At 37.4% G+C, this 23,345-nt stretch overlaps 1 protein-coding gene across 4 annotated transcripts in view; it reads left to right on the forward strand.

Annotated features, from left to right (window-relative positions):
- Nucleotides 1-21,451, forward strand: part of pi4kb (phosphatidylinositol 4-kinase, catalytic, beta) — a 105,326-nt gene extending 83,875 nt beyond the window's left edge. For all 4 annotated transcript variants that reach the window (XM_051922766.1, XM_028793946.2, XM_028793948.2 and 1 more), the window contains 6 exons: nt 2,229-2,333; nt 3,057-3,180; nt 8,724-8,989; nt 15,044-15,176; nt 15,581-15,701; nt 18,823-21,451. In XM_051922766.1, the coding sequence (XP_051778726.1) occupies nt 2,229-2,333; nt 3,057-3,180; nt 8,724-8,989; nt 15,044-15,176; nt 15,581-15,701; nt 18,823-19,004 (931 nt within the window). In that variant the 3' untranslated portion in view covers nt 19,005-21,451. The remainder of the gene's footprint in view (nt 1-2,228; nt 2,334-3,056; nt 3,181-8,723; nt 8,990-15,043; nt 15,177-15,580; nt 15,702-18,822) is intronic.
- Nucleotides 21,452-23,345: the final 1,894 nt, after the last annotated feature.

A 23,345-nucleotide genomic window follows, 5' to 3' on the forward strand; every position in this document is an offset into this window, starting at 1 on the left:
CGGAACAAATTTCAACCTGCTGTATCAGTTAGAAGTATGCGTTCTGAAAGTCTAAACATGGCAAAACCAAAGATGCAAAATATTTTTTTTCCATTTTTCAAGGTCTGCTTTTACCAAGTGGTGTCATTTGAACCAAACGTTTTTGGATTTTGTTACATACTATACCAATAAATATATAAGTATTCAAAATTTAGCCTGCTAGGTGTTTTAGTTCTTGAGATATTGTCTTTTGAAATTGATAAATAAAATAAAGCCATGTCAAATTTTACACCCCTTTCCCCTCACAAAATTGACTGTATCTTGGAAAGTATTGATCTTACATCAAAATAATTTGATTGTGCGTCTCTTGGATAACAAGGGTACACCTGATATTTTTTCAGAATGTGCATGTGATTTCTGGAAAAAACTGTTGATTTGACATGTAATGACCCAAGATATTACTACTTATATAGGAAAGAGAAGTTAATCACTTGTTTAATTAGTTAAAAAAGATGCAGAAGAAGGGGATGCCAAATTAAGCAATTAAAATTATGATATTGGATTATTCCAGATGTGAAATGCAAGAAAAAGCAACAACAAAAAATAAATAATAGCACACTAAACATCTGAGCGGCTACTGTAACTGAAGGCAGGAGAAGATGTGTGAATTGCAGCTCAGATACCCCAATCTATTACACAAAATACACAGAAATTGTTTCAAGGACTGGCATGGAAAATAATTTTGAAAGTAAAGTTTTGGATGTAAAGTTTTATACGTACAAAGTTACAAATTGTTTACTTTTTGCCTCAAAGTGATATAAAGTGTTTGTGTGTATATATTTTTTCTCTCATTTTTTGAGAGATTGTTCATGTGCAAGTTTCCAAAAAGGGACACAACGTTTCCAAACGAGGAACACCTTGTGCCAAGCAGATTAAGTTTGCAGTGCTATGGGATGTGACATCTAAACTTGATACAATGATAGCTGACAGATTGAGAGATGGGGAGCATGCACTCATATAGCACGTTGCCACACCCACCATACAATGAACCACCTCAGGATTCCAAATTAGGACCCAAGCGTAGCCATGCAATAGTGACACACTGGTTTGAACAGAATGGAACTGTGTGAGGTTTTTACAGTGGCCAGAGGACCAATCCTGCAACCAACCCCCAGGTTTTCCCTGCAATTTGGAGGACCTGCTTGCAGGGCTGGATGCAGGTTAACGTCATGCCCAGGATGGAGCAATTGCAGGTTAAGGGCCTTGCTCAAGGGCCCAACAGAGTGTAATTACTTCTGGCATTTACAGGATTTGAACCAGCAACTTTGTGCTTGCTGGCGCAGATCCCTAGCCTCAGAGCCACCACACCATTGACGGTTTGGATCACAAAAAATTAATTCCAGGGTTGCGATTCATAAAATGTTTTTGTCATGTACTGTAAAATCCAGCTTCTTGGACAGAAATCCTTGAAGCCCAAACTTTTTTTTGTTTTTTATTTAGTTGATATTTGTGTAAAGAGAGGTTTTTAATCATATGAATATTTTCTTTTAAAATTTTGGAGTGTTGCACTCGCTACACTTCAGCCATTTGTAGCTCTTTTATTAAATAAGTTGAATAATATATTTGTATATGTAATTTAGGGGCAGTAATACCAAAAACCCCTTCACATTGGTCATTGCATATTAATATTTGTGCTTTCAAATATTTGTTACTCTCTAAGAAAGTAAGACTAACCTATATATAACCTGTAAGTTAAGGAAGTGTATTTTGCTTTTTGATGCAAAAAAAGTGGCGACTAATTTTCAGCTACAGTTCGTCATATGCTACCACTACTGAGTCAGAATGTTTAACAGCTACAAAACAGGATAAACTGTGCTGCCATTAATTGGGATTTCATAGCTGAGAATTCTTTTGCTTTCCACTTTTTGAATAGTTGCACTTTTGTGCATTTCAGTGATAAAGAATGTATGTTTTTATTTCACAGTTGCTTTGTAAGCTTTAGATTAAAGTGAAGTGAGTGGATAGCATAACCAGATAGTGGATATTGCATAGGACTTGTTTAAAAAGTAATTAAACTAGGAACACTTCTTCATAATTTATCATAACCTCTCATTTCCTGTACTGTGTTTATATGGGAGGTTTATTTTTACCTAAATATTTCTTTTGGTTTCTTACTAGAAGCCATTTTGATATTTAAAACAAAAGGGCTTCCAAAAATTAATATTTTGCTGTTTCTTTATATTATTAAGCCGACGGCTGTCTGAGCAGCTAGCTCATACTCCCACAACTTTCAGACGGGACCCTGAAGATCCTTCGGCTGTTGCCCTAAAAGAACCTTGGCAAGAGAAAGTCCGGTAAGAATCTAAATGTTTTTGGAAAAGGCTGATTGTGTTATATAGTTGTCATTTGAATATAAGATATATTGGTCAGAGTTGCTATTAATGAATCCCCCCTTATCAATGTAACAGGCTTTTAAAAAACATTAAATTAATAAGCCAAATTGTTCTGAGTATGGAAAGTGTAATGCATAATACATTTTTCAACATTTAATTATTTACACCTGAAGCACTTAAATTCCTTTGTTTATGAACAAGTTAAGATTGCTCAGAAAAGTTAATACAGTATATTTTTATTAGCTTTATTAATGTACAGTGAGTTCCTTAGAACTTCTAGAACAGTATGACAACATTTTAGTCCACATCCTTTGACCTCTGTCATTTCCTATTGCTTCCTCTTAAGCAGTTTAAGAAACTTGTTACTGCAGCTGATTTTATGCCTAGCCTTTCTAACCCAAGTGCTTCATCTAAGTTACTGAATTTTGGGGTTTAAGCCTTATTTATTCAGCACAGAACCTTATAAGTGTATTGGCATATCTAAATGTAGGAAGAAGCAACCTGTGCGTATTTTTACCATAGATCCAGTTTTTAAATTTAAACTTTTTCTACAATTAATTAGTGAACCATGATTGTTTTGGTTTGTGATGACTGAATATTCCAGTTCAGATTCTAGATATCTGAATTTATGCTTCCCCTCAAGTATCCTGCTTAATCAGTCAATCTTCTTCTTATTCTTGATAGACGAATTAGGGAGGGCTCCCCATACGGTCATCTCCCTAACTGGCGCTTACTCTCTGTGATTGTCAAATGTGGGGATGATTTGCGGCAGGAGCTCCTTGCCTTTCAAGTTTTAAAACAGTTATTGGTAAGCTGTTCTTTCTTATCTTATCTCATTTCAATACTTAAATCCTAGAGGGCTGTATATAATTTAACATACTTGAATTTCAGTGAATCTTTGATTCAGTTTTGGAACTCTGTGGACTCTTTTTTGGTTTTTTTTTACCAGTAATATTTACCATTAAGAATTTGTGTATCTCAAAATTGGAATGTTAATTTTTCAAAAACATTTTGTGTACTTTTTATATATAGTATAGTGATCTGGCCTTTACATCTAAACTTTAGCACTGCATAAGTCAGAGGTTGGGATTTATGTTAAAAGAAGCATATGTTTTGGACATAGTAATGTATTTGTTTTATAATTTTGGTAAGTGAACCATTTCACATGGAATTAATATTTTACTGAGCTACTTTCAGTTTCTTCAATTAGGGTTCCCATTAAACCATTTGTGCATGACTGTCCAGCATGTCTCTCAATTATATTGCATGCATTTAACCATTAATGCCAGGCAATTCTGTTCAGACTGGTTAATCTGAGATGTGGGAGACTGGGTGGGTGAATGTTTGTAATAAGCTGAGATATAATTGTGTGTATGGGGTATAATGTTTAAAAATGGCAGCTTTCCAGCAAACTGTTCAGAGAGGGTTGATCAGAACATTGGTCTTCTTCCCTTACAACTAATGACAGCACAAAAAGTTTTCAGGATTCATCTCAGTCAGTCAGAATTTTTTTTATTGGTTAAGAACAGCAATGCAAAGAACAATACTGTATATTCTTTTTAGAATCATAATTCTGTGAATGAAATTAACATGAAATAAAATAGCGAGGCAGACACCTAGTATGCGCAGTTTTCTCAATATTTATTGTTAACCTTTTGTAAAAATGAGTGAAAAATCTTATTTTAAAAAAAAAATCACTTTCTGATGAATTACTTTAATCTCACATTGAAAAAATGTTAGAATCTAACCTTTAACTGAAGTAAATTTATTCTGAGGAAAAATAATTCTTTATTGAGCAGTGCTTTTTTTTAACAAAATCACACATGCCACTACAGTATTATTGGCACCCGGTGCATTTGATACTTTGTACAATCTCCCATTGCAAATAAAGCACCACCAAGTCTTCTCCTGTAACATCTTATAAGGTTGGAGAATATAGAGAAGGGAACCTGAGACCATTCCACTTGACAGAATTTCTACAGATCATCCAGGGTTCTATGTTCTGTCTTGTACATGCTCCTCTTCAGCTTGCCCCACAGGTTTTCAGTGGGATTTAGGTCCAGGGATTGGAATGGCCATGGAATAAGCTTGATTTTGTGTACCTTTAACCATTTTTGTGTTGCCTTGAACATATTTTTTGGATCATTGCCCTGCTGGAATATCCAGTGACTACCCAGTTTTAGTATCTTGGAACAGGCAGCCAAATTTAAACTTAAAATCATGTGGAATTTCATAGACTCTGATTTCATGTACCCTAACAAGGTTCAAAGGGCCTTTGTAGGAAAGCCCCACAACAGAACATCCACCATATTTGACAGTGGGGATCAGGTTCTTTTCAGTATAGCTTTTTGCCATAGAAAGAAGGATGGCTAAAGTTTATAATTTTCTCTGACTATAGAACAAGAATTTCTGAATCAAAGTTCCAGTAGCATTTAGCAAATTATAGGCACTTGCATTTGTGGTTTAATGACACAAAAGGCTTTTTTTCTTGCCCACCTTCTAAATTATAGGTTGGCATGGAAATGGTGTCAGATGGCTCCAAGGTTTTTATGTATTTCTCCAACAGTGATCCATGAGGTTTTTGTAATTCTTCTACCATCCTGTTCACTGTGAGTGAGGGCAAAATAAACCTGGCTCCTCTTCCAGGCAAGCTGGTAACAGGTTAAGTTATTTTGAAATTTTTAATTATTGCCCTAACTTAGATAAGGGCATTTTCAGGTGGGTAGCAATTTTTTTATAGCCATTCCCTGACTTAGGAAGGTCAACACACTTTTCTCTCATTTGAATTGTGTGTTCTCTAATCTTTCCCATGTTGATGAATGAATAAGGGAATGTGGCCTCTGTGCCAACTCGTATTCATACCCCAGTGAAATTGGAAGTCATGGATTACTGCTTGAAAGTTTCAGCACACTCTGATTAATTTACAAAAGTAACAAAGTAAGATAAAGATGGAAAATGCTTCAGTTACACTTTGTTCACAAGAATTTATGGGGGTGCCAATAATCACATCATATATTTCACATTATTTTTATTACAATTAATTTACTCCAATGAAGGCTGAATATTTATTTTAATGCAAAATTAAGATACTTGATTAAAGGGTGATTTTTTTTTCTCTTTTTTATATAACAGCCCAGTGACAAAACTGGCCTGTTTCAGCAAGTGATTTATATTATGAGCTTGGGGAGGGACAGATTATTTTTTATTTATTTAAGAAGAAATGTACTGTTTACAGCTGTTTAACCTAATTAATTACTTTTTGCACCATTTGCTGTTGAAATGTGCCCTCATTGCACTCCTCCATCCTCTGTTCATGGCTATTTATGTCCTGGGCAAAATGAGGAAATGCCAGCTGTGGGCAACCCAGGAATTACACCCATGTTTTACATAGGAACAAGAACTGATTTTAGGAGAATTGTTCTGCCTGACTTGAAATGGTAGATAACCCAGGCAGGACTAGCTTACTGACAAAGCCCATGAGATTTGCATAGATAATCCTAGGCATTTGTGTTTGTTTGGTGTGCCAAGGCCAACAGTAAGCTTTTCCAGTCCTCAAAAGCAAATACCAGTATAGTCAACAAAGAACAAAAATATTAAATTAAAGAGAGATTATATTAAAATAGTTAAACGAACCATCACAAGGAAAGGCAATAACACAGGAATAGTCACTCACATTCCCAGTGGGCCACATAGACTACAGGTTTTTGTTCCAATCTGATTCGTAATTCGAAGAAGGTCTTTGCTGATAATAAAACTTGGCATTTAATTATATTGATTGTTTGTGCTTTAATTTATCCAAGACAAATTTTAATTGCATTACAAGTAATTACATTGCAATTATAGAATTTCCTTTTCTGAGAATATTAGCAATATGTTTTGTGGACCAGAATAGATTTGCACTTCACAATCCTCCCCTTTTTTCTTTAATTTATTTCTAATCATATTAGTAATGTTGATACTTCATGATGCACTTTCACCATTGTTAATAGAACCAAGTTAGCTGGAGAGCTAGTTGTTTAATAGTAGTAAACAGTGTACAGTTATTGTTAGAAAACTATTCTTAAGACCTCATCACATCAAGTATGTTTTAAAAAAAAACAAAAAAAACTTATGTAGGCCAAAAGGTTTTTGAAATATTTTGCTGTCATGGTTATGTTTATAGCCTGTAGAGGTTGCTTTAGCTTCTTGCCAGTCCGTGAATCATGCAGTTTGAATGGATGTTAATGCTTCAACCAAGTTTGATTTCTGTCATTATGTTGTCATATTCCATCCATCCATTATCCAACCCGCTGAATCCGAACACAGGGTCACGGGGTTCAGCTGGAGCCAATCCCAGCCAACACAGGGCACAAGGCAGGAAACAATCCTGGGCAGGGTGCCAACCCACCGCAGGACACACACAAACACACCCACACACCAAGCACACACTAGGGCCAATTTAGAATCGCCAATCCACCTAACCTGCATGTCTTTGGACTGTGGGAGGAAACCGGAGCGCCTGGAGGAAACCCACGCAGACACGGGGAGAACATGCAAACTCCACGCAGGGAGGACCCGGGAAGCGAACCCAGGTCCCCAGATCTCGCAACTGCGAGGCAGCAGCGCTACCCACTGCGCCACCGTGCCGCCTTGTTGTCATATTGCAGTGGGTTTATATATAAATACTATATAAAATATAACAGTGTAGTATAGTCAATTTCATATTATGTAAAAAATGGCTTAGTAATTAAGAACATGTAATTTTTATATTTGTGGAAACTTTTTGAAAATGTATTTTGACCAACTCAATATATAACGCAATATGTGAATACACAGTGCCTTTTTTAAGCCAAGAATCTGTCCCTTTTAAATAGGTACTTTATTTCTGATGTTGGTTTACTTTGTTGAATTTAACTACAAGCTGGAAAGAAAAGTAGCAGCTGCTATATTAGTCAAGAAGGTTATGTCCTGGAAAGTCAGTAGATTAAGTAGGTTGTTTACTCTGCATCAATTAATTAATTGTGTTGCATAGTGTGCCCTTCAGGGGATGGACTGGAATAAAAATTGTTGAGACCTATGACTCTTGGTCATACACCAACCCCAACCTGCACTTCACATACACATAATATTTCCATATTGATTTGTAAGTAAAAGTAGTACAGTATAAGGACTAACCTAAAATTGCAGGCTATACAGCTGCTGTACCATTCTCCTAACTCTCACTAAGTACACTCTGCTGTTGCTGAACTTGGCTAAACCCGAAAAAATAGGAATATACAAAGGTTAATACAGGGTTGTTAATGTATATTACAGAGGGCCGCAGTGACAGTGTTTCTTATTAAAAGTAGCCCTTCAGAATGAGGAACAGATGGTAGTCATGCTGAGTGATGTTTAGGGAATGTGTAGATGCAGAAATTCTTAGAATCCATAGCAGTGTGAGTGGGAGGCATTCTTGTGAAGCGCAAGCAGGATAGTCGACCACTTTAATCATCTCTGTTCCCATTTTGACCGTTGCAAACGTAAATGTGTATCAGCATAATATCGATTGGTTTTGTGGCCGTTTTGCAGCACGTAATCAATATGGACTGCAACTCAACCTCATTTAGAAAGAAAGAAAAAAAATAAGCTTCCAGTGATTTTGCTGCTAATGGTTTGAGTCGTACATTTCTTTGGTGAATCACCATGCCACAATTTTTTTGATTGTTGTTTGGACTATGTTTGAATGTGTTAGATTCAGATTCTCCTTGGAACATTGGATGAACTGCTTTATTTCAGAAATCAACATTTTGGGTACCCAACATTCACAAACCTTGCTCATGTTTAATGTAGAATGGATTCATCTGGCTCATTTCTACTTCCTATATTGTCCACCTAACGCGCTGTTACTTTTTGATTAACCTGTAACAATTTCTTCATGGTGGTGACATTTTCTTCTGTTGTAGATGTCAAAAGCCCAGCCTCTCCTTGGGTCATATTCAAGAAATATCCTTCCATTATTGAATTTTGCAGCCTGTCTCTTGACTGGCATTTGAAGACACTGGCGTTAGTATATGTTGACATGGCAAAAACGAATGTCTAAAAAATATTATTTTCTAGTGTTAACATTTGAATGATGGCACAATAATTGATTTTGTTGTTTTATATATCCATCCATATTGTTGAAGGATAAGAAACACACTGTAAGCCACAAATGTTACAAACCTGCAATTTGCATATTTTAATACAAGTCTTTGACCAAAATTGGCATCATAGTAAAGTCATTTTGGATTCAAGTCAAATATTTTAATCACTTTTCATGCATATATTGAATTGTTAGCTGTTTCTTTAGTACTAAAAGAGGAATTTTGGTGATTTCTTTTCTTTTCTGCATAGGCAATCTGGGAACAAGAAAGAGTTCCACTTTGGATCAAGCCTTACAAGATCCTAGTCATTTCATCAGACAGTGGAATGATTGAGCCTGTAGTGAATGCTGTATCGATCCACCAGGTCAAAAAACAGTCTCAGCTTTCTCTTTTGGACTACTTCCTTCAAGAACATGGAAACTATACCACGGAGGCTTTTCTTACTGCTCAAAGAAACTTTGTTCAAAGTTGTGCAGGTTATTGCTTGGTGTGCTACCTTCTTCAGGTTAAAGACAGGTAATATAAATCATACTATTGGTCTTAGTTTTGTGGTTTTTTTTAAGGTAATAATTTGGTTTTGTATAATGTGTGAGACAGCAAGGTAGGTAGCAATCATGGATTAAAAATTGACTATGTATAGAAAACAGTGGACCAGCTCCTTAGTTTGCAGATGATCAAGTCCAAAGATAGTGACATTATAACAAAAAGCATAATATACAAAACATCACAGAATAAACTTAACAGTATGTTAACTGAATATGGCCTGTCCTTAGTTTTCACATTTTTGAACATATGCTATATATATATATATATATATATATATGTATATATATATAATTCACTAAGCAGCTGCCAGTGCAAGCAAGACACCCATGGAGCACGCAAGCAAGACACCCATGAAGCACACAAGACAGAGCCACGCCCACCAAATGGGATAGGACAATAACTCATAGAGCCACGCCCACCAACTCGGACGCGACAACTCACAAAACACAGCATCCGACAACTCTCAGAGCCACGCCCACCAACTCGGACGCAACAACTCACAAAACATGACGTCATTCGCATTTGTGTCTGCTACAGTCCACATGCACCTCTGAGTCATGTTGACGTTTCGGTTACGACGCACGACCGCGTCCACCATCGCAAACTGTTTTACACGCTACATACAGCGATTCGTATCCGCGACAAACATGTTTCTTCTTGGATGGTCCTGCAGGAACACGGAAAACGTTTGTCTACACAATACTCCTTATTCCCTGGCCCGCGTCCACCCTCGCTCTCCAGGCGACAAACACTGCGAAAGTCGCTTCCATCTCCATGGCACATGCACGACAGAGCCCCGCCCACCAACAATTCGCGCAAAAGTTTTTGCCAAGAATGTTTTCATTAATCAAGAACGAAAGTCGGAGGTTCGAAGACGATCACATACCGTCGTAGTTCTGACCATAAACGATGCCAACTGGCGATCCGGCGCCGTTATTCCCATGATCCGCCGGGCAACCAAAGTCCTTGGGTTCCGGTGGGGGGGGCTGGGGAATGGGAGTATGGTTGCAAAGCTGAAACTTAAAGAAATTGACGGAAGGGCACCACCAGGTGTGGAGCCTTTGGCCTAATTAGACTCAACACAGGAAACCTCACCCAGCCCGGACAAAAAGAACAATGAACAGTCAACGTGGCTCAGAGGTGCATGTGGACTGTAGCAGATGCAAAACCGACTGAGGCGGTGTTTGGAAAATGAATAGTCAACGTGACTCACAAGTTCATGTGGACTGTGCACAGACGAAAGCAATTCAGGTGAAGAGTTGGGGGCGGGCAGTGCATACTGAACAATGACTAAGAGATGACTGTTCACCCATCAATACATCGTACTCACTGGGCGTCCTTCCCCTCACACCCCGTTCTGCCCGCCGTCCAGCCCCGTCCCTCGCTCTGGGAGGTGGGGGCGTGGCGGCGGTCCTCCAGTTCTCACTCACGGACAATTGTATGTTGCTCTCATCAGAGACCAGGCAGTGTGTATGCTTCGAGAGCAAGGGTGGACGCGACAGCACCATCTAAGAAGAATCATATTTGTCGTGGATGTGAATCGCTGTATGCAGCGTGTAAAACGCTGTATTGTATGTTGCCCTCTTCAGAGTTCCATCTTTTCATTCACCTACAGTCGTATCCTCAAAACCAACCCCATTTGGACAACTGTCTTTTTCAGGAAGTGTTCACCCATCAATACATAATTATGCGGCGTATGCTACGCCGCGGGTTGGCTAGTACATTTTATAAGCTGTTGTGAGTTATGTAATTATTTGACCCACTAAAAATGATTCTCTTCTTGTGAAAGAAGCACTCTTGTAAATCAATTTTGTGTGGGGAACAATAAAATGTTTAAATATTACTGATTGATCCTACATTCATAAGCTGTACCAGTTTTAGTTACCTTACCTGATATCCTATCTTTCCACATTGTTTTCTCCATATGCATTGTCATCTGCTGCTTTAATAATAATAATAATAATAATAATAATAATAATAATAATTTCTTTGGAAGAAATATAACTCTCTCATTCTTAATTTACTACCTGGTTTGCTGTAGTATTTGTTGAAAATAACGCAGGACAAACTGTTTAAATATTTTTCCAACTCCAAATAATAGCATCCTTCAACATTCCATTTCTGGCCTGGTTTTTAGTTTTGCATTATGTCTCAGTTTAGGGAAATTTAATTTCTAAGAATTCTCTTATTTAGTGGTACTTAGGAGAATGCAGAATTTTGGCTTTAATGCTGGAGATTTTGGTGCCCATACATATGTATTTATGTTTGTAATACTGAGTATTTTTTGTAAAATTTTAATTTCTGGAATCTGTTTATGGTGTCAGTCACAGTGTCCATGTTCAGTGTCCTAAGTTTGCACTGTGTATTCAGTTAAAAGGCAGGACAGAGTTTGAAACTTTCAAGGTAATTTACAAAAATGTGCAGGAGATGCATTGTATTGTTTTTAAAGCATATTTTGTGTTTTATTGTTCTAAAACTATTTTTTTTGATTGTTTCACATTTTTTCCACAAATCTTTTTTGTCCAGTGTTCAAAGAATGCACTTTATTGCAATACATGTGTATGCACATACATATATTGTATAGCAATACATATTGTATGAAGTAAGTGTATCATCTCATGCCTAGAAATGATACACTGTATATGGGGTAAGGTTCTGGGGGTGGGCTGCAAAAATGCACCTTGCCTCAGGTGGTATTATTTAACGCACTGGCCGTGGTGAAATGACTTTGTGCCACCAACAATATTGTAACAAATATGACTCGCATCCATCTACATTATTTTGTCAAAGCATCCGTCTACATTATTTTGTCAAAGCATGTGACTTTTTCAGTGAACAAAATTGCAGAGTAATTATATGATGGTTTTTGCTACAGTATGAGAACACCAATGAGGAAGTGAAATTGCTGAGGTAAAAGGCAAAATGCACGGAAGCATAACTGTAGCAGTCCATTTTGACATATATCACTGATTTGGCTTTCACAGTCACAAAGTAGCTTCTTTAAAAAATCCTGACTTTGGCACTTTATTTAATTAGATTAAGACATCAGTTTGCAGCCTAGGGAGAAATATGGAAGTGTTTTGTAATATGTTCTTAAGTCATTTCTTTCTATTATTAATGCTACAGGAAAGCGCCTTGTTCAGCCAAGTCGAAGTACTTCTATATGATTTGTATCTTGTTCATATCTTTCAGGCTGATCTTATCATCGGACTGCCATTTAGAAGTTTAACAAAAAACTATTCTGTATTCTATGTTTTAAAGAATCTATTTCTCTTAATTATATATCTTTCTTTCTTTGTCATGTTGTAAAGCACTTCGAGCTACATCCCTTGTGTGAAATTGTGCTTTAGAACTACTGTAAATGTTGTTGGTGATGTGCAATCATCTCATCCACAGTAGTTTTATCTTTCTTTTTTTTTTGGCAAAGTCTTTTCTTCCTTACCTATTCCAGAGGTTTCTTCGTTTTGTAGAAGCCAGTCTTTTAAGTTTTGTTCAGTTAAGAATGTTCTTGCCCTGTCATATTCTAAAAAGCCATAACTTGGACTCTGAATTCACCATAGCATTAAAGCAGCTCTTTGTGGCTTTGAAAACGACCATCTTATTACTGCTGATGCTAGATAACACCTTGGACTGCTTTTTCTTCACCTCAGACCTTATCTTTAAATGCCATCATTTCTGTGCTGGATTAAGTAGAACCTACAAGTCTTTCATGTACTCCTGCTACTCCATTTATCTAAAGACAACTGCCTTTTGTGACCAATCAGCCCTTTCCAGCCTTACAGTTTAGTGGGATCTCTTCTTGACAGATCCTCATTAAATCTTTTTCTCCAGAAAAATTAGGATGCACTATGGCATCACAAACACACTAGTCAGCTACACTTTCTTGACTTGAATGATTGAAAGCCCCTATTGCAATTTTGGAAACCTTTAGAAACAAATTTTCATTTTCTCAGCTTGTTAAACAGCATGTACATATCTCTTTATTAAATAAAAAATCTTGAGACAAGACTTTTTCAGAGAGATAATTTCAAGTCCTGCGAGACAAGACTTTGCAAGGTCCAAGCGGGGCAGAAATAAAAGAGAAACAGTAGAAGAAGAAAAGACAAAGAGTAGAAGACAACATAGAACATCGTAAAGAGGTTCAAAAACGTTGGTGTGATACACATGCAGATCAGGTTAGAGATTATGAAAGTACTAAAATTAAAAAGTCTCAAAAAACTGATGGTAAAGATCGCATTAGTGCAAACAAACGGAAATTACCCAGTGAAATAACAGAACAGCATAAAAAGATCGAGTATATGGACATAGGTGATATGACAGAAGTATGAAGATATTGTTCGGCTTTAAAGTTTAAGTCGGAGACTTGTAGATCGTCTAATTCGTGTTGCCATCGGGGAAAAGTAGTGTTTCTTCCCAATGAAGGGGTGTATCCACGAGAAATAAAAGATTTATTATTTGGTGAAAGTGAAATCCACAAACAATACAGGCAGAATATCCGAATCTAAAATAATCTGTTCGTGTTCGCATCAATCAATGCTCAAAACGTAGATTTATATGATTCAGGACCATACTCTATGAGAATCTGTGGCCCCACAACAATTAAAGCTACTACAAGTTTAATTTCAAAGAAACTACAATTTGGTCAGATTTATGCATTTATGATCACGGTGAAGCGATGCAACATAGAATCAAAACAGTTAAACGATCGGATGTATTAGAAATTCTACAGCCAGTAATGGATACAACCCATATGTCCAAAAGTATTGCACTTTACATGAAACTTATCTGAAAAACACGGACAAAGAAGCCTTTTTGGATTTCTATATGAATCCAAAAGATCAGGCTCGCATATATAATAAACCAACATGTGATGAGTTGTCAGCGATAATAGTTTCGAAAGACAGAGATATCAAAGACAGAGTTGAAATTTGTGTTTATCCAAAAACACAGCACAATTCGTCGCAAGTGGCAGATCTGGGAAATGACTAGCGCGTAGGGCCCGCATGGGGGTTGGCGAGTGAAGTGAGCAGGGGGCAGAGCCCTCTAGTCTGTCATAAAAATATAATTATTATTTATATTTATTTCAATCATTAGGCAATATGGTCAGCATTTACCTTGACATACTCCAGTTTATCTGTTATCTGTGTTTAGAAAGCTTTTGAACACCTGACCTGACCTCAGCAACAGCAACAGGCCTTGTTCGCACTCCTGTGTTTTCATGTGTTATTTCCACATCCCCTTAACGCATGTAGTCCACACCAGTAAAATCAATCATATCACATTCATATCTCCAAAGAGTAGGGCATTGTGCATATTGAATGTGTGTTTGTGTTTTTTTCCCATTAAAACATAACACATGGCGCCTGCCCCTTCTCAATCACAAGCCACAGCAATTTCCTGTTTTCTGCCAGTAGAAGCAAGCTGTTTTCCCCATGTTGTCTGTACCTTTGACAGATCTTTAAGATTGCAATCACTGTAATTTTCAACCCCTGCCACACGGCTCAACAAAATGTCTATGTGTAACAGGAAATAACTCTAGTAATCCCCCCTACATCCCACACTCTTCCCCCAAAGCCCGCTGGATAAACTTTATATGCAAAGTGTCAGGCAGACATAAGGAATTTTTTTATGCATTTTTATCCACAATGTTTGATAACGCACAAAAACAAATGTGGAAAATGCTAACACATTAATGAGTGTTCCTGCTTACGTATAGTTGTGAATCAGGTCTCAGATTTACATGATTCCAGAGCCTGTCCTAGCAGAATTGGGCTCACAACAGGAAACAGTCACAAACACTTTTAATGTGCCTTTTTAAGTCTACTTGTTTCAGGATACCGATCATTGATGTATCTCTTAATGTCTTTATGCAACTTATTTTGTAATTGTACTTCATAATTTTAGACTTTGGTTTTAGAGTTTGTTTATTGCTAATTAGTTTATTTTTTCCAAAATGTTCTTTTTTTCCTCAAACATCTCTTGTTCTATCTCATAATACCCTGTAATTCTGACCTTTTATTTTAGACATAATGGTAATATCCTGTTGGACGCTGAAGGACACATTATCCACATTGATTTTGGATTCATCCTCTCTAGTTCTCCTCGAAATTTAGGATTTGAGACCTCTGCTTTCAAATTGACCAGTGAATTTGTGGATGTAAGATGGCTTTTGATTAATTCAAAACATATGATATATATATTATATTAGTTTAACTTAAAGATTTCTTTAGGTCTAGTTAGAAATATGCATTGTAAAAATGTAAGGAGGATTGATTCTGAATGTCTTAACAGAGAGAGAGAAATATATTTAAAAGAACTGAATGAAATAAATGTAGTTGGATATGACGATGAATTTATTTTGTCATAATTGTTCGTTATGTTCAATGACAGTTTGTCTTGTTTACTCTGAATTATTTGATGTTGTATTTAATCATGTTGGAGAAAGTAGCCTGGTTTTAGAAATATTCAAAGAGTCACAAAATTAATGTCAAATCTATGAAAGATGATTATAACGCCTGAATTATGCTTTTATGAGATAACGTTGTACTTGCTTTGTTATAGGTGATGGGAGGATTGGATGGTGATATGTTCAATTACTTCAAGATGCTTATGTTACAGGGTCTTATTGCTGCCCGCAAACACATGGAAAAGGTGGTACAGATTGTGGAAATCATGCAACAAGGTACTGTTCTCTTTATGTTTTTACATAATATAGGTTAAAATCTGTTTAGATCAGTGCCTATAGACATCAACATAAATCATACCTGTCTTTTAAGGTCAACAGGTTGGCTCTGCATCTTGTAACTTGCTTTATTATGTGATCTGTTAAGCGCAGTACATTATTTTAATAGAGGAGTAACTGTAGCACTGTCTACATTTAATATAAAGTAGATCTGCAGAACAATAGCACTTGGCTTTCAGTTCATTCAAACCATTGTGAATTAAGTTGGTGGTTATACAGTAATCCCTCCTCTATCGCAGGGGTTGCGTTCCAGACCCAATGGCGAAAGGTGAAAATCCGTGAAGTAGAAACCATATGTTTATATGGTTATTTTTATATTGTCATGCTTGGGTCACAGATTTGCACAGAAACACAGGAGGTGTAGAGAGACAGGAACTTTATTAAAACACTGCAAACAAACATTTGTGTCTTTTTCAAAAGTTTAAACTGTGCTCCATAACAAGACAGAGATGACAGTTCCGTCTCACAATTAAAAGAATGCAAACATATCTTCCTCTTCAAAGGAGTGCGCCTCAGGAGCAGATAATGTCAGAGAGAGAGAAAAGCAAACAATCAGAAATGAATAGGGCTGTTTGGCTTTTAAGTATGCGAAGCACCGCCGGACAACGCAGCTGCTAGGAAGGGAGCAATGTAAAGGTAGCCTTTCAGCATTTTTTTAGAGGAGCGTCCGTATCGTCTAGTGGTGCGAACAGCCCCCCCTGCTCACACCCCCTCCGTCAGGAGCACATAATGTCAGAGAGAGTGAGAGAGAGAGACAGAGAAAAACAAACAATTAAAAATCAATACGTGCCGTTCGAGCTTTTAAGTATGCGAAGCACCATGCAGGAAGCATATCGCTTGACAAAACAGCCACATTTAAGCCCAGCAAGGAAGAGAGCAATGTGAAGGTAATCTTTCAGTGTTTTTTGAGGAGCGGCCATATCTTCTAGGGGTGCGAACAGCCCCCATGCTCACAATATATTTGAGGAGTTTTATTTAATACGTAATACATGCTCTGATTTGGTAGCTTCTCAGCCATCTGCCAATAGCGTCCCTTGTATGAAATCAACTGGGCAAACCAACTGAGGAAGCATGTACCAGAAATTAAAAGACCCATTGTCCGCAGAAATCCGCGAACCAGCAAAAAATCCGTGATACATATTTAAATATGCTTACATATAAAATCCGCGATAGAGTGAAGCCGCGAAAGTCGAAGCGCAATATAGCGAGGGATTACTGTACAGCACATTAAGGCACATATTAGCTGCAAGTAGTAAAGCTTTGTGGTTTCCCTTCTCTGGATTTTTTTTTCTAAAGCCAGTTTGTAAAGTTCTTTTTCTAGCTTCTTACCACTCATGACAAGAGACTAATCCAGTTCAACAGATTTATGAGTGTAATTTTGTAATGTTTTATTTTTTTTCCATTTATGTAATTTCTTTGTATTTCACAGTTGCTGCAGCACCATGATTTTACTGCTGCACTTATTGTACTTGTGCGCGTTATGGGAAATTAAACATGTGGAAAGTGTTAGAGTAAGCACAGCTCTCACTGGTATGGGATATCAAAGCAGTCTATTTTTCCCATTAAAAATAAGTTCAAATAGAGACATACAGATTTTCTGTTACCATTAGAGAGCCATGTTTGTGATGTTTTTGGTCCATTAGTATTGACAGTAAGTAAGCTTGTTTTCTTTGAGTGTTCTGCATGTTGTTTTTGCGTGTCTAAGTTCAAGCATTGTGCTTTTCAGCATTCCTTTTTGATTTACCATTTTGAAGATGTACCAGTTTTAAATAGGAAAGTGCACTTGTTCCTTTTTTGTTCTCTTTTTGAGGTTAGAATATGTAGCTAGAAACCCTTGGCAGTGGAATCGCTTCTGTCCTTTCTACAGTAGGAAGCTATGTTAATATCCTTTTGGAATAGCAGTTGAGAACAGTATCAATGAGAAAGAAATGTATCTTGCCGATTTAAGCCAAGCATATTAAGTGATGCAAGTTTAGTCTAGCATTTTCCTTTTGGATGAATGATTCCTCAGCTTTTGCGTGTTTACTTTTTATGAGATTGAGCGTTTTCATTCTCATATTAAATAAGCAAATTTGTATTGTTTTGCATTGTAAATTAACTTTGCAATTATAAATATTTGTAAGTGTAGCCATTCCTTGAACCCATGTCTTGGTGCTTATTGTAACATTACAATTTAATAAGCACCCACTATCAAATCAAGTCAAGTCATGTTTATATTTTGTTATTTATTACTAAAACATGAAAAGCGTTTCTGTTTTTAACTATGTGTTTACACAGATTGTTGTAGACACAAAACACATCAAATTATTTCCCCTTACAATTCTGGGTAGCTCACTCCCAGATAATCAATCAAGGCAGGAACTGAGGCGGTGGGGGGTGGGGAGTGGGAGGATGGTAGAGCAGGCTGCTTGCTGCTTGGGCTTATCAACACATTTAGAAGACAAAAGACGCTGACGGAGAGGTGCGAAGGCATTTAAGGTGGCCGGAATTACGAGTTTATTTGTAGGCTGTGATATTTCTAGTGTTAAACAGAGTATTTATTTTGGACTCGCATTTCAGACATGTGCCTGCATCTGTTAAAAAATGGAAAGAGTGTAATAATGACCAGAGCAATTTTGAATTTCCAGCAGTCAAAGCGCCACTGGTTTTGTCTCACAGCTGCCTGTGTTTGAATTCCAGTAAAGGGGCAGGTGACTATTTCAAAATGAGAAAGTGAAATTTATATTTGTACGTTCCAATAGCTTAGGTGCCCAGATGCTTAGTACCGTGGCAGGCAGATCAAGGCTTTAAAGAGTTAATCTGTGCTACATTTAACAAAATACATATTAGTCCTTCTGCATTGTGTATAAAAGCTAGATTTCATTTTATTGCCAATTTTTTATATTTTATTAAAACAAATCTTGTTAAACAATAATAAAACTTTTTAGGGCAAAGATACTCATTGCCCCCAGCTGGAAGAAAAGTCAGAAAATGAGTGAGTGAATAGATATCAGAATGAAATAAAGTCACCTTGTTAAAAATACTTTTCTTTGTAACTAAGCTCTGCCTTCCTTGATTGTAGGATCCCAGCTACCCTGTTTCCATGGCTCCAGCACTATCCGTAACTTGAAGGAGCGATTTCACATGAACATGACTGAGGAGCAGCTACAGATGCTAGTGGACCAGATGGTGGATGGCAGCATGCGTTCTATCACCACCAAACTCTATGATGGCTTTCAGTACCTCACCAATGGCATCATGTGAAGCACTTGACTCTAAATTACTCTTCTTATTCAGGAGTGTCCACTTCAGTTTGGCATCATTTACCTTCAGCTGAATGTTGGGTCCTTTGTTGCCATTAGAAAACTTTGAGATCTGCTCATCAACATGTTTGCTGCTGTTTACATCCTCACCTGGGCTTTCATAATGCTTTGCTTTCTAAAGTGAAATGCGCCAGTTGAAGGAGTATGGCGCATCTCTGTATAATGGCAGCAGGTGTTACACCTGAACAGGATTTAAATGACTTTTTTGAATTTTTAAAAAATCCTTATTCCATCCATGGGCACACTGCCTTAGGTTGTCTAGTGGTAAAGGCAGTATTATACCTTTCATTCCCTAATAGTGTAAAAGCTCACTGTTTAAATGATGCTGTTTTAGAACAACAGCTTAGGTAATAGAAAATAAACTTAGATGTCCTCTTGCAATGTAAATGTTCATTTACTTGCTGGAAGAAAAAAAAAAAACACTTGGTGTTGTCATCTAATTGGTCTACACAGTATATCGAAACTACCCGTCTGCTCAGAGGACTATTTTTGTATTTAAAACAAAAAACAGGAAGAGTGAAAGCACTAAGGCAGTTAACAGTTTTGCACTTGTCCATTGAAAGGAAATACAGTATTTAGTATACTAGAAATAACTTTGCGTTTGTATATGGTATACTATGAAAAAGGTTGCTAGTTAATTTTTAACTATTTTCAGGGATAACTCTCCATCCCATTTTAAGATTGAATCAGAAACAGAGAGGGCATATCCCTCATTTATGAATAGCTGTTCTGGGCTAAAAGTTATTGTTTGTTTATGGTCGTCCCCAGAGTGATCACCAACATTTTTTTAGAGAAACTGCAAAATGGTTATAAATTTTATATTAAAGGCGTGGACAGGGGCTGAGGAGGTAGATACTCCAGCTTTAAAAGGTAGTAGTCCATCTGAATAGTCTGAGGAGTAACGGATTTTTTTTTATATATACTGAAAAACAATGTCGAAATGTGACTAAGAGGAGCCTTATAGCCTCGGTTGTTACCTTCTTACTCTTTACCCTTTTTAAATTAAGCGTCAAAGCTCAATCATGTGACTGATGACCTCTAATAACATGTGAATGTGTGTTTGTATAATAAAGTACTTATTTGGTATCAAACAATGAACAATATGCAGCAAAGAAATGGACCCGTTTGCTTCAGATTTTTTTTTTCTAAATTGCTGCATTCTACTTGTATTGTCATTTGTACAGGGACTTATCTGAAAGTTAGTGAAGGTCGGTCCACTTGTATATAAATGTATAGTAGTTGGCAGGATTAAAGCTTTACTTTAGGGGAGAGTCGTAAGGACAAAAGGGGAGTAGTTTTTGAAACGTGACTTGACAAGTAATGCCCCCTTATTCTCGAGCCATGGGCGAGGATTTCTTACTCTAGCCCTGAAAGCACTTGCACTGGACTAACTGATCTGTGGTAAATTCCTGGTGCCGTATTTTTTTAAACCCCCCTTTTAGCTATCTCAAAAAATTGTTCACATCATGTTACATCCTTGTTAAGATTGGAATTGTACTCATTTGTGGCATCTCTGTTCCAGCACTAAAACTTTTCTCATGGATTTTAAGGTGGGTTTAGAGGTTTAAATGGGAGGATGAGGGCACAGTTGGGATTGTGCATTATGTCTGAATCAATGCCTGGCTGTATTATCATTCATTTTGTAAAAGAGCTAATATTCACTTTCTATAAGGAAAAACACTCCTCTATGCGAAGTTTGCTGTTTATTTTCTGTCTGTTGTCTCCAGCAACAGCCACATGTTAATCAGTACCAAATGTTTATTTCCTCTGCAGACTCCTTGGTGGTGATGTTTTTTTAAGTTTAAGATGTGCAGAATTTTTACAAAATAGGCAAGCTTTATTTTTGAAGAGTGCATCTTGTCTTAAAATCTGTCCTATAAGAGGCATATTCTGAACTTTTGCTAACATAACTGTTTATGATTACACAGCAGAGAACTGTATCACATTCTTCCCATAAATGCCTCGACCACACACACATCCACCATGATGAATTTGATGATGCAGTTTTTGAGAGTGTTTTGCTGTTGTAAAGATTCAGACAAAGCATTGCCTGAATGAGTGGGAAATGGTTTAACTGTGTGGTTTTACACTTAAAAGATTTTATCTTCATTACTGTTCACTCTGTTACATTTGTGTAAATTACATTTTTACAATATAGTAAGTCTGGAAATGTTTGAACATTATATGTACAATACAAATGGTAAACCCCCCATCTCTCTCCAAAAAAACATCAATCTGCCAGTACCTGAGCCCCAGGAGTCTGTTGGGATACTCTTGTATGACATTTTGAAGTTAAAATTTTTTTGCACCAGGTGAAAAAGTTTTGTGTTGACCATAATTTTTTTTCCCCTGGGCTATCCTCAATAAATAAATGTATATTAACTTTTCTGTCTTTGGTAATGTGATGAAACTGGTGGTAAATAATCATGCAGTATCTCTTTTAATGAGCAGAATAATATATAATGTAACAAACATTACACAAGGGCAGACATGTCTTCGTGCTATTGCTTTATATTTTGTTGGTGTTATAAGGATATGTAAAAGAGGTAAAACTGAGTTTTACAGGTTAAAGAATGCTGGCTTTTTAAAAAAATTGAATTGAAACTTTGTAGGGGTATTTTCTGAAAACAGAGATTAAAATGTACTCTGGTTACTACATTCATCCCAAACACATGCATGAAAGTCTCTAATACCCTGTAGAATTATTTGTAAGTATTAGTGTTAGATTACTACTAAAATTTTGACTTCAGTATTGATACCAGGTTGTGGACCTCAGTACTGGCACCAGAATGGTTCAGAAACAAATAATGGATGACTCCTTCCGTCTTACTCCAGCCCCTAGGGGTCCTGCACGATTACTCGCCTCCATACCGCACAGCGTCCCTGCACTGCCCTACGCACTGCTTCCCCCTTGATAGTCGTGAAGTCCCAATCATGTTGAAGCAATAAGGGGAGAGGTGGGGTTCTTCTCCCTGCTGATGTCCAGATTATGTCAAAGAAATAGGGTTGAAGTCCTGAATGTGTTGAAACAATAAGTGGTGGATAACTCCTGGTAACCCCACCAAAACCATCCTCCTTAGTGAATATGTGCTCTCTGTGATGGAGTGTGGCCCCAGCCTGAGTTGGCTCATGCCTAATGTCTCATGCTGCTGGAACAGGCTTAGGCCTCCTATATTCAAGTTTTTGAACTGCTAATCTTTCTTACTTGTTGGATGTATTTTTTTTGCCTTAGTAAAAATTCCTCGGAATTACTGAGTGGCCATTTTATCAAACACAAATTTGGTCCACTGTTTATAGGTTAAGCACAACTGTTAGTCATCAGTACCTAGATTGTATAAAATGTATAATGTTGGTCCATGTCACCTTCTCTTAACTGATGGTACATCTCTCCTCCAGATAGCTTGTTTCATCTCATTCCCCAAATTCTGATAATTGGAAGGGCAGCCTAGTCCATTAGGAAATGTTTACCATTGTGTTCCTAGAGTCATTCCTGGGCTTCCTGTCCTTCCTTCTTGAATGTTTCACTGCTGGTAAAGCACATTTTGGTTACACTACTGCCATAATGGGAAGCAGAATGTGTTTGACCAGCTACAGTGTTTAGATGTTCTGACATTTGGGGCTTTGCAGTGCCATCAGAGATAATCAGCAAAAGCCCGGATATTCTTCTGACCAACTCATTTTTTCCCCCTAATACTCCATTTGGGTGTGTGTTTGTTTGTTCCTTTACACACTGACACTATATATTCTGTATTTCTCTCAAAGGAGTGTGGTATAGGAGGTCCACGGCTCAGAAATAAGGAGGGTGGTTTTTAAATAAACAATTAATTGGCCGGCTTGATCTCTGTGGGGGTGTGTACTCGTGCAGCTGTGGGAGGTTGGTGAGGTAATTGGGGCGAGACATACCTGCACGTGAGGGTGTGGTCTGACTCAGTTGCTTCATTGGCACCCTACAGTGCACAATTGAGATGCTGTGCCCACAGAGGCATTAAAGGAAGAGAAAGAGGAGGAAGAAAACCAATGAGCTTGGGAGAAACAGAAACAAGGGACAAAAGGAATAAAATAGACTGACCTGCGAGCGATCAAGTGAGTGGAGAAAGAAAAGATAGAGGTTAAAAGGAAAGGAAAGAAAAAATGTGAAGAGACGGAGAGCCCATGTGGAATAGAATGGAGGCAGGTGGTCAGGAGTGGAGCCTTGGGGCTAGGAGTCTGAGGCTCAAGGAAAGGGGCTCCTGTTGAATAAACACCAGCGAGCAGGAGTGACCTGATTGATGGCATCTCCTGC

This window comes from Erpetoichthys calabaricus, chromosome 2, assembly GCF_900747795.2.
Source record: "Erpetoichthys calabaricus chromosome 2, fErpCal1.3, whole genome shotgun sequence".
NCBI lineage: Eukaryota > Metazoa > Chordata > Cladistia > Polypteriformes > Polypteridae > Erpetoichthys > Erpetoichthys calabaricus.